Below are 12,007 nucleotides of genomic sequence, written 5' to 3' on the forward strand. Positions count from 1 at the left end.
TCCAGTTTCCTCAAATGTTCTAAGGACACACTGCACACCATGCTGAGATATGCCAAGTTTTCAGCTAACAGCTCTTTAAGAATCACTTTGTTGCTGCAGAAATCCTGTTTTATGTCTGTCAAACTGTGTTATCTTTGGTGTTTTTCATAGATATAACTAAAGAAATGGGAACAAATTATCTGTGACAGACTTGTAACAAAGTGCCTAAAGATACATTAAACTGTCTCTTTTGCTAAGTTGTTGGTTATGTGTGGACACAACACTGATTCATGTCTTGAGTTAGGAGCTTTTTTTTTAACTGGAATGATTCATAGTTTATTGTTAAGTGGATTTAAAAAAAAAAATAAAAAAAAAACGACAACAAAAGACTCTGAAAATGGTCCAAGGAATGGAACAAAAATCTGTGTAAAAGCAGTGAATATCCAAAGAAAAACTTCGAAACACTCTCAGGAAGTTGGAGAACTATTGCTCAAGACCGCTTACACGAAGAAGATTTCAAGATTACAAGAAAGTCTGATTACTTGGAAGAAGAATATAAAGAAAAAAGTGGTGGTTCACTGAAGGCTTTATTAAAAAAATGTGTAATTATATGTGTACAGTTTTATTCACGGTGCTCTTGGTTAAAAAACTTTGATTGAGCTTGTTCTGAAGTAAATATCAGGGATAAAAAGCCCTTTTGAATGAATTAAGTCTTAATTGAATTATTACATGACTATTAAGACAAATGTTAACATTGGTTAATAACACATAGCAGTTGCATATGAATCAGTCCATTTTACATAAAAAATAAAACTTTCAGCACACTCATTTTCCAGTAGCACTGATGAATAGTCAACCTTGGTTACTTTATGAGTCACCATGGCAACAACAAGTCTGTCCCAGTACATCACTTTTTATTTGCCTTGTAGTTTGTGCTGTTTGCAGCTTGCTTCTGTATTTGGTTGTGTTTTCTTATTTTCCCAAGCGTTGAGACCACCGTAACCGCTTGGGCCTTGAGGTTATTTGCAATGTGAATAACACTCCTTTATCTTTGAGCGATTGCTCCACTCGTTTTCACGTTTTGCTTCTTCCAGCTGTAGTTTCCATATAAACAGGGATGGTAGAGTAATCACCTCCTCTGCTGGGGTCCTGTGGTGCAGTTTTGCATTCCTTGCCTCAGATTCAAGCTGTTTCCACAGGCATCAGTGGTTTGTCACCTGAATAGACCTAATCTTTGAGTTGAGCCTAAAAAAAATTGAGCATGAATTTGTGGTTGTGTCTTGATTGGCATCGACATTGAAGTTAGTCAAGGTGCCGTTTCTGCTTCACACTGCTCCCTTCATTAAGCTCGTCACTCACTTGGATGCTTCAGGGGTTTCTGTTTGGAAAAAAATGCATTCAACACCTTTTTCGCACAGACTTGGATGCAGTGTGACTGGCACACCGTAACGAGGTGGCACCTTCTAGCTGTCAGCCATGTGGTCTTCATCAGTGGCATGAATGTCCCCAGAATGGTTGTTGGCAGGACTGTGGTGTTCCCAGGTGTTTCTGCATCATCTGTCATTAGTTCTGACTTCCTGTTGGAGCTCTTGGTCCACATGAAGTGTTGCGTTTTTGAAGCCTTCTTTGGAGTCCTTTTTGGGAATGCTTACCTCGTTGTATCAGTGTGTACGTTTGTCAAAATGAAAAGTTTCTTTGAACAGAACAGAAGAAGTAGCTTAAGGTGATTTGTACAAGTGTGCGTAAAACAAGGGGCAAACTGTATTTATGCTTACATACTTGACTTTCCGGGTTTCTGTTTTTTTTCTATGAAAGCCTGCAGTGTTGATTCAATGACGCACTGCAATAGCAGTTGTTGCGACACTTTAATTCTTTTCTATTTCAGATATTCTATTGTACTGCTTTCATAGTAATTAAGAAGGTAAGTAGCAGCCAACTGCTGCTAATCAAATACCCTTGATTAATTGATCATCAGCAAGGGTGAGCTGCTCTATAAAAGAAGAAATCTTGTCAGTTTACTGATCTGAAGCATTAAGATTTATGTTAACAATAACAAAGCCCCAGTTAACATGTTAAAGGAGAACTCCGGTATTTTCAACTATAAGCCTCTTTTCTGAGTCGTCTGCAATGTTTTAGAACCCCCCTCACCGCTTTTTTGATGTTTACTGCTGTCTCCGGTATTTGCCTAATTTTGATTCTTCTCAACCTGCTTCAGAATGGCAAGTCATGCGCATGTCTACAAAGGTCCGTAAAAGCACCATAAACGTCCATTTTCAAAATAATCAACTCACCGGAGTGGTTACTGGTGTGCACTGGTAATCCATATCAAATTTCGTGGCGAAAAGTTGCTTCTGTCGTGTTTTATTTGACATTTTGTACTCGATGTTCGTTGATATTACTCCGCCACCGCTAAGAAAATAGTGCGAGCATGAACGAGCTGCCAAATAAAACACGACAGAAGCAACTTTTCGTCACGAAATTTGATATGGATTACCAGTGCACACCAGTAACCACTCCGGTAAGTTGATGATTTTGAAAACGGACGTTTATGGTGCTTTTACGGACCTTTGTAGACATGCGCATGACTTGCCGTTCTGAAGCAGGTTGAGAAGAATCAAAATTAGGCAAATATCAGAGACAGCAGTAAACATAAAAAAAGCGGTGAGGGGGGTTCTAAAACATTGCAGACTACTCAGAAAAGAGGCTTAATGTTGAAAATACCGGAGTTCTCCTTTAAATGTTAAAGTTCATGACAGTACAATTAGAAACAGACTGAACAAGTATGGCTTGTGTGGAAGGGCTGCAGGAGAAAGCCTCTTCTCTCTAAAAAGAACATGGCTGCACAGCTTAGGTTTGCAAAGCTGCATCTGAACAAACCACAAGACTTCTGGAACAATGTCCTCTGGACAGACCAGACAAAAGTGGAGATGTTTGCTCAGAATGCACAGCAGCACGTTTGGAGGAAACCAAACACAGCATATCAACAAACCAACTGTCAAGCACGGTGGTGGAGGGCTGATGAGCTGGGCTTGTTCTGCAGCCACAGGACCTGGGCACCTTGCAGTCATCAGCCCCTTTCACACTGAGGAATAACCCGCGTTTAATTCGCGAATTTAGCGTGTCCGCTGTTGCGTTCACACTGACGACCCGGGCTGCCGCGTCAACTCGACTCGCCATTCGACCCGCGTCGGACCCTAGTCTTTTTGCCGAGCCGAGTTTGATGTGAAAGCAATTTACGCGTGTCGGAGGTGGGCGTGGCGTGACGAGAGGAGTTTAAAAGACAGAATGGACAGCTGATTTAGAACAACAGCGACAGGTGAGGACAAGTTTCACTTCGAGTTTTACTCTGTTTTACTTCAAGTTCGAGACATTTTTGAAGATGGCCAACTGGGGAGACAAGGAGGTCTGCGAGCTCCTCAGCCTCCGAGCAGAGGACATTATTTACGGCCACATGTCGGGGACGGTGAAAGATGGACCTCTGCTGGAAGGGCTGGCGAGAAAGATGGGAGAGCGCGGTTTCCCACGCAGCAAGACGCAGGTGACCAACAAACTGAAAGCCATGAGGAAAAAGTTCCATGCGGTTAATGACCAAAACGGCAGGAGTGGCAGAGGGCGATTTCCTCAACTTGGAGATTATAGTGCTCTTGTATTCTCCGCATATGTTCTTCGGCGGCATCCCACGTTGTGATCATCCACACCCCGTAAAGTAACATCTCCATGAACTGCATTGCAAAAACAAGTCCTCAAGGTGTCCCGCCATCGTTTGTTTGAAAAATTTGATGCAGACAGGTGTATTTAACCCTACGTCATTGTACACGCCCAGCATTTTATGTGTTTCGTGTGACGCTCTGCCACTAGGGAACGCCCCCTGAACTCGGCTTCAGGCGACACGGGTCACCAACACGCCAAGCGTTCACATTGCTCGACGTGGGACGAAGTGGCAATTTGGACCCGCTAAGGTAGCGGATCTCAGTGTGAAAGGGGCTATTGAGTCCACCATGAACTCCTCTGGATACCAAAGTGTTCTAGAGTTAAATGTGAGGCCATCTGTCCGATAGCTAAAGCTGGGCTGAAACTGGGTCATCAACAGGACAATGATCCCAAACACAGCAGCAGATCTACAGCAGAATGTCTGAAGAAGAGAAGAATCTTAAACCTTAAGAGAGCCTAGCAATAAACCAATGCTGTAATCCTCAATGAAGCGATCTTCCTTCTATTTTTTGGCATTCATTGTTTTTGGAATATCACACATAAATGCATGCAGTATATCTACATATTTGCTGCTAATGTCATCTATGTTTGGAATCAAGAATGGAAGTTTAGGTCTGCACTTTGTGGACAGACGTTATATAATTCTTGGTCATGAGGTAATTCTGAGAAAATGTGTTAACAGTAGTGATGTGCAATGATTTGCTGATGCAGACTGTAGAGGACGGCACAGGCTGGAACGTGTACAGAAGTAGTTTTTTACTGATTTGTTCTCCCAGAAAGTTTAAAGATTCACAAAGCTGTGGAAATGAAACCAGTGAGAAGCTCCTCTGAGCCCTTTTAGCAGCCTCTTGTGCAAATGTGTGGTGAATTTTCTGGGTGTGAAAGTGTTTATCTGTTAAAATGAATAACAGGCTGCTGTTGGTAAAGCACAGATCATTTAACCTCCTCTGGAAAAACAAAGGTGACCTGAAAGGAAAGTAAATTAGGATTTATTATCGCACCACAAGCTAACAAAATTGATTCAACAGGATTAACATGTTTTGAAGGTGGAGGACAAAGTGTAAACTCTCAGCTTTCAGCCAACTCCGTCCGTTACTTGGATACTGGTCTCTCTTGTCTGTCATAAAAACACAAGTGACAGTTGTGAAACCTGTTTCGTAATTCTACTGTTTTCTTTAATGCGGAGCCAGACAAACTTATGAGATTTTGTTCTCTTGCAAACATATTGTCCGAACCTGGAACGTCCTGCACTGGCAGGGAGTTTTACCCAGAAAGACTGTCCCCTGGTATTGTTTTAAAGCCAGGATTTTCAACACGCATTTTGCCAACCAAACTCTCACAATTGTTATGTAGAAGTGAAGTAAGGTTCATTGTCAGGGTTACAGATCAGATCTATGACAAACCTTAAAGTAAATGGTGATAACTACACATGGCTCAATCATCTCACCTTGGTTTGATGTGACAGTAACTTTCCACTGTAAAGCCATTAAAGAGTCAGATTTTCAGTATGATGGTCTGTTCAAGTCTTTTATACAATTAGTTATCTCCTTATGTGTTAAAAAAACATTTTTAACGTTTATTTAATTAGGAAAATGTGAGTGTGCATGGTTGTTTGTCTCTGTGTTGGCCTTGTGATGGACTGGCTACGTGTCCAGGGTGTGCGCTGCCCATTGCCCAATGGCAGCCGGGACAGGATCCAACCCCCCACGACCCTCTATGAAGCAGATATGGAAAACAAATGGATAAATAACTTGGAAAACAAAATTCTTGAGATTTCAAAATCTGTTTTCCAAGAGTGTCCTGGCCAAGCCAGGCAGCAGCTCAAGTCAGCAAAAATAACACACACTGTTCGCAAAATGATATTTATTATAAATCATCAGAAGTCTAAACATCAAAACTAAGAGGCAGAATGGCCAGTCATAGCATTTACAACCACAGATGTGCCTCCAACATGTTTAAAATTTTCTTGATTTCGTCTAGTGAAATCAGCTCCTTAAGATTCAGTTGATTTTGCAGCTAATTCCAAGCAGAGGGAGCTGTGTATTTAAGTAGCAGTATCACTTCAGATTCCAAATCTGAGGGCTTAAGGTCCAATGTGGAGGTTTCAGTGACATTTCGAAAGCATGTGAGAGTAATGGTGGCAGCGATTGTAGAACCATGCCAACACAGACTGGCAGGCTCTATGTGCAAAGACCTGCTCTGTCCATAGATATAAATGGCCTGTTTAAGGAAATGCAATCAACAAACAAACAAAAACAGAAACAATATAAATCTTAATTTCACATGATTACATGAAGAAAACATAGTTACAGTTAAATCATGTTGCTTTTCTGCCGGTAGATCTAAGAAGAAGTCGTACACCGTGGACCCTTAAAGAGGCTTTATAGTGTTTTTCTTTGTGTTTGTTTTTTTGTGTGACAGCGACAGTTTTTTGTAGACAAGAAAGCAGGAATGAGAGTGGGAAAGACACGAGAAATCTCTGCTGTACAGACTTGGTTGTTCATCCAACCCAGTCTCACGCTAAAACGTGAAAAAGCCGTGAAAATATAACCCATCAATTTGTATCCACTGACATGAAAATTAGACTAACAGGTGGCTACACACATGACTGACAACCCGAAGAGCTCAGTTTCAGTCCCGTACTGAGCACTGATGTTTATCTGACTTACAGAAGTTATTTTTACATTTCAGTCTCTATTTCACTTGCTTTTCCATTGCTGTTTTACATAGTATGGACCTCTCGGTGAAGGGTAGAAATTAAAAGCAACATCATTAAAGTTAGGTATAAAAAATTAGACGGCTAAGGTTTGGAAAAAAATCATGAATTGCAAGAAATCAGATACTTTAATAATGTAGCTTAATCAAAATATCCCTCTGTGGGCAGTTTTCTCTTCATTTGTCATAAAAGTGCAGTGCAACACAACTTTCACTCATCAGAACATATAACTCCCTTTCTTGCTGTTCCCTGCTGGGTGATAACTGTCTGTCCTCAACACATTACATGAAAATATTGATCAGTCCAGCTTGTAAAGCAGCAGGAGTCTGGCTGCTGTGTTTAGACTGCTGATCACAAGCACTTAAGAAGTGAAATTATTTTTGATTTTTGTTGGAAAATTGGGTCCCTTTTTTATGAAAGTAATAGTTCTTAAAAGTAAATATTTATATAAACATATTGTACAAAAATGGGCTAATATTTATCTCCAGGATTGTCAAGCATATCTAACGGCATGCAGGACGATTTATAAGGACCATAATTAAAAAAGTATGTTTTACACTCCTAATTTCAATGAGGTTATCTTTCCCACGTTTCAGCTGAACCAAAAAGCACCGAAAAAACTTTGTGACTGCAGAACCAAAGTGCTTATTGTTGAGATAAGTACACATTTGCTTGTGCTGAAATGCCACAGCTGTGTTTAGCTAACCTCAGCAAGTGAGTCTATAAAAGACACCACATGAGATGAGGCTGCTATTTTATAACGCTCGGTTGAGGCTTTGTGGGTCACTTTTCTTAGTTTCACTGTCTGAGTCTTCTTCCTGGATGAGGACCAAAGTGTTTTTGGAGAACAGACACAGCTGCACTCACTGCTGGATCTCTTACATTTATTTCAGAGTGGACATCATTATGAGCACTAAGGCGATTATTTGTCTTTGACTGTTTTATTTGCCCTCAAAACTCTAATATTGGTTTCAGCCCTCAAAGCCAGCAGGTACTGTGGTTGCAATTATCATACTTAAGTCATACCAAACCACTTCTGCTACACAAGTATTATTAATACTGCTGAGTTCGTTGACACACAGACGCGTTGCAGCCTCTCTAATTAAGATCCAACCACAGTTCCCATGACTGGTCTGCTACATGACTCTGGTGGGGGGAACTCCAGCGATTTACGGGAAGAATCATAAAACTGTAAACCAGACTATACCAGGAAACTATGGGCCTGAACCTACATTTAGTGACTCCCTCATCAGCTAATATAACTGCAGAAGTGAACTTACTCATCCTCTGAGGTGCGCCAGTTACTGCCTCGTTAAATCACCATTGGTATGAAATCCCATTGAAGCTTTCCGATGACTAATTACACGTGACAGGAATCCTGCTGCGAATTAGATCATCAGTATCTGGCAGATTGCAGAGAAGAGTGGAAATTGAGTCCAATAACCAGTGAAGGACTTTCACACAGTAGAGCTACTGTATTTGTGACAGGGGTGAGGGAAATTCTGTTTCGCCCACCATTTTCCAGCCTCCCTGCATGAGCAGCAAGCGGAGAGATGCGGTCCATTGATTCTTATCTGTTAACAAGCATCTGGAGCAGGTTCCAGGCAATCAGCTGCCATGCAGCACCTGGCTGTTAGCTGCGAGGGTGGCCCTAATGCCTGTCGCAATGAATCAGCTTTGGCTGCCACAGCAGCTCAAAGGAAACTAAATACACGCTCACTATGGTGACACTGAAATATTTGACTGCAGACAAGAGACTCGGACTTCATGTTTGTTTGGGTTTTACTCCATTCAGAACCTTTCCCGCTGGTTACTGTGGTCCATTTGCAGTTAATGATTGAACTCAGAGAGGAAATGACGGAGTAGAGTGGGATATTTCAGGTTTTATGTTCCAGATTAATGAATGGCATGGCAAGCTGTCACAGCCGAGTCACAGTAAATGTCTGACTCAGTTTAGCTGATATGGTGGAATAAGCTGCTAAGTGTCATATTTGAAGGATAAATTCATCACTTTAACACAACATAGCTTCTGTTGTAAGAAGCCTGTGGAAAGAGAAGTGTTAAATTTACCAAAGACAAAGACAACATAGATGATCAGAACTTTGCAGGATTTCACGTGTTGCTTGTTGGGTAAAGTAGGTGCGAGAGTTTGACAAAGGAACATGAGTGGATGAAATATATAAAAGAGGACTTATCTGCTTCTGCTACTTCAATTTGGATTCTTTGTAGGTGTTGGACAACTTTTTTTTTCCCCCAACTGGTAAATCCGTTTTAGTCTGCCGGAGACAGAGATCACACTTTTCACAGCAATATAGACGTGGGGTTAAGAAACTGAAGAGACACCATCTCTGTTTGATGTTACGAAAAAAAAAACTTATACGCTGCTTTGTTGATGTTTTTGTATTCTGTGCTGTCTTCTGGTTTCCCTTGTGTTATGTATGTACTACTGACCCTTCTGCATGGGCGAGCTGTGTCTACTTCGACAGATGTAGATTATACGTCCTGGCGGGCAGTTGGAAATCATCTTTGTGGTGTGTTCAAGTGCTATTTTACTTATCTAAACTCTGGCTACTTGAGGACATACAGCAGGGGGGTCTCATTTGGTGTATAAGAGCCCTAAGTAGGTGTTTGTGAGTTTTTTTACCTTTCTAAAAATTGTATTATTTACTTTTATTGTCTGTGAAGCAGACACACAAGAAGCCATTCGAGACAAATGAACCCAAGAAGGTGGTGTTTACTGCAACGATAAAAGGCCCTTGATGACCCTCGGGGTATCTCTCTGTAGAAGAGATGGGACATTTGTCCATGCCATGACACCTTGACAGAATTGTGAGTGTGTGTTACTTGAAATGTCCATTTCAGAGAGCAGTAAGAAACTTTGTCAAGAGAACAAAACCATTTCAGTGGAGTGGCCACTTGTACAGCCAGTTTGATTTGGACCAAAAACATCATTCCATCAGAGGAAATCTGGCCCGGTTTCAAAACAACTTTTTCAAAAAAAGCTACAAGAATGAACACCTTTTCACCTGCCCAACACTTTGTCCTTTAATACTTGAAGCCTATTCCGTTGTTGGATTTTGAATACAAGGATCACATTCTGCTGTGATTTTTGTCTTTTAAGATGACTCATCTGCTTTTGGTTTCTCTTTCTCCCAGTGTTCAAGTTATGACTGACCACTTTGGAACGAATGACAGAAGACTACACTTGCAGAGGATGCCAGATGGTTTCATCTCAAATGGATTTTTAAAGTTGCTTTTATAGACTCACCATCATCCAAAATCTGTTGGTGGTAGCGGGGGCCGGCATGTGGCCCCCTGACCTTGGTCCTCCAGATGTCCAGCTGACTCTTCCTGGTTTTGGGAGCGTGTTTGAGGATGCTGAGGATCTTCAGGCACCGCTGTCCTCTGGTGGCTTCTGCCAGCCGTCCTTCCATTCAGGGGGCCTGTGTTGCTTTTCCAGGACCTCCCTGTCCTCGCTGAGATGTGACCTCACCTCCCTGCTCAGCTGTAAGACAGCTGGACCCCACTTGGAAAAGTCTGTGGAGGACTTTGCCACCAAAGCTCAAATAGACCCAAAAAACAGCACCCAGAGGTTCAGCTGCTTCCCTCAGCCCTCCCTTCCTGTTCCCTACATGCTCACCAACTGTGCCACATCTTTTGTTTCTCCACCCTCCACCCTCTCCTCTTCCTCCTCATCTTTACCTCTGACCTCTTGCTTGCCAGTTTCTGATAGCCACAACAAAGTATCTCTGCAACAGCAAAATCCCCATGAGGAGTATCGCTCGATTAAACAAGAGCCTGCAGATGATTTCTCGCCGTGTAAAAGGGAACAGATTCAAATGAGCAACCAGCAGGGAGAACTCTTCCATCTAGGCCAGTCTCTTCAGGGTTACGGTGGTCAAGACAGGACCCAGTCCCCTCTTCACTCCCCGGGGCTCAACACACCTGCAGGACAGAACCCCGCACTGGACCAGCAGGAGCAGTCGTGTCACTGGATCGACTGCAGTGCCACATACAGCTGCCAGGAGGATCTGGTGAGGCACATCGAGAAGGTGCACATCGACCAGCGCAAAGGGGAAGAGTTTGCATGTTTCTGGACCGGCTGCATTCGACGGCACAAGCCCTTCAACGCTCGCTACAAGCTGCTCATCCACATGAGGGTCCATTCCGGAGAAAAACCCAATAAATGCATGGTGAGTCTGTTTGTTTTGGTCCGGGTTGAATGTAACACACACTGTTGTTGTTGATTTTTACTGTTATTATTAAAGGGTCAAAAATGACAGACAAAAATCATAACTGATACTCAAAATGTTTCTGCTGCTTTAATCTGTTAAAAATCTGATGTCCAGCCCGCAAGTGGGTAACGTACCGTACAGGCAATGCATTAATGTTTGATGGCCAAAATTCCTCTGATTCAAAACCATTCAAAGTTATATCAATAACAGTAGCTATAATCAACACAAAAACTCAACTGAGAGAAAGTAAAAGAAAATGTATAAAATCTAATTCACCTGTGATGTGTCATAGAAACCCACTTATTGACAATATACCAACAACACAAGTTTTTTCACGCTGACAAAGGCCCAGAAAATTTAATTTAGTCAAATGTTTAGTCCAAAAAACAATTCAAAACAAAGAGTTACACTTTAACTTCCGAGTTTTTTTTATTTCGTAATTGCAGTTTGCGTGTAAACATTTCTGTTACCTCGACATCAAAATAGAGATAACGTTCTGAGCTTTTGATTGATACCTGACTTTAACCAATAGGATCCTCCATTTGTTGTCCACAAGCTGCTGTACTCAACAAGAGTCTGCATGTAAAGGTAGTTTCTGCTCCTCTTTTTGATGATGTAGAGCCATCGAAAGCAATGTAAAGCAAGTCTCTGCTGCCAGTCCTTTGTGCATCCCATGGTGAAAACATTACACTGTTTATACTTTCTTTTGACTCTGCAAAACAGAGTTTTGAATGGTATAATGTGGAAAAAAATAATAATAGATATGGGTAATGTCACCTTTCATGAAGGCCTAAAGTTGTACGATCAAGTGTCGTGGCCCTATTTTCTTAGGAATTATCTCTAAATGTCCTTGTCTGGTGAACACCTGAACATATCCCTAAACAAAACTGCTCTAACTACTCATTAGATTCATTTTTATACCCTTGGTGTTACAGTAAAGACCTGAAGTCAATGAGGCTTCGGGCTGTGCTCTGTGTGTTTTACAGTCAATAGTTCTCATTTCTTGTCATATACACGCATCTGTGTGCAAGAAGAAGAAAAAAGACTGTTTTCCAGTGGGCCTCAAACATCTGTTTCTCAGTGCTAGTAACAGTTACAGTCGTTCTGAATATTTAGGAAAAGGTTTCAAAACAGGCCAGAGGGATACAATTACTCTAAATGGCTCTTGCAAAACATGAATGTACTTAATCATCAAATTCTGTAAAATAGTGTTTTCACACCTAAAACTCCCTCCTGACTTCTGTAGAAAATGTTTTTAATTCTCTTTAAAGAAAACAGTTCTCAAGGAGCTTCAGAAGTACAGCAAAGAAGCAGCTGTTGTGTTTACAGCGCAGCACTGTTGTAAAGAAGTTTATCATCTACAGCC

General features: G+C 41.5%; 2 protein-coding genes across 2 annotated transcripts in view; both read left to right on the forward strand.

Annotated features, from left to right (window-relative positions):
• Positions 1-12,007, forward strand: part of glis1a (GLIS family zinc finger 1a) — a 47,488-nt gene that overhangs the window by 10,217 nt on the left and 25,264 nt on the right. The window contains exon 2 of the mRNA XM_075482849.1: positions 9,563-10,599. Coding sequence (XP_075338964.1) covers positions 9,712-10,599 — 888 coding nt within the window. The 5' untranslated portion in view covers positions 9,563-9,711. The remainder of the gene's footprint in view (positions 1-9,562; positions 10,600-12,007) is intronic.
• rps8a (ribosomal protein S8a) overlaps positions 1-12,007 on the forward strand; it is an 85,044-nt gene that overhangs the window by 8,584 nt on the left and 64,453 nt on the right. The gene's annotated exons all lie outside the window — the stretch shown is intronic.

The sequence above is a fragment of the Odontesthes bonariensis genome, chromosome 14 (assembly GCF_027942865.1).
Source record: "Odontesthes bonariensis isolate fOdoBon6 chromosome 14, fOdoBon6.hap1, whole genome shotgun sequence".
NCBI lineage: Eukaryota > Metazoa > Chordata > Actinopteri > Atheriniformes > Atherinopsidae > Odontesthes > Odontesthes bonariensis.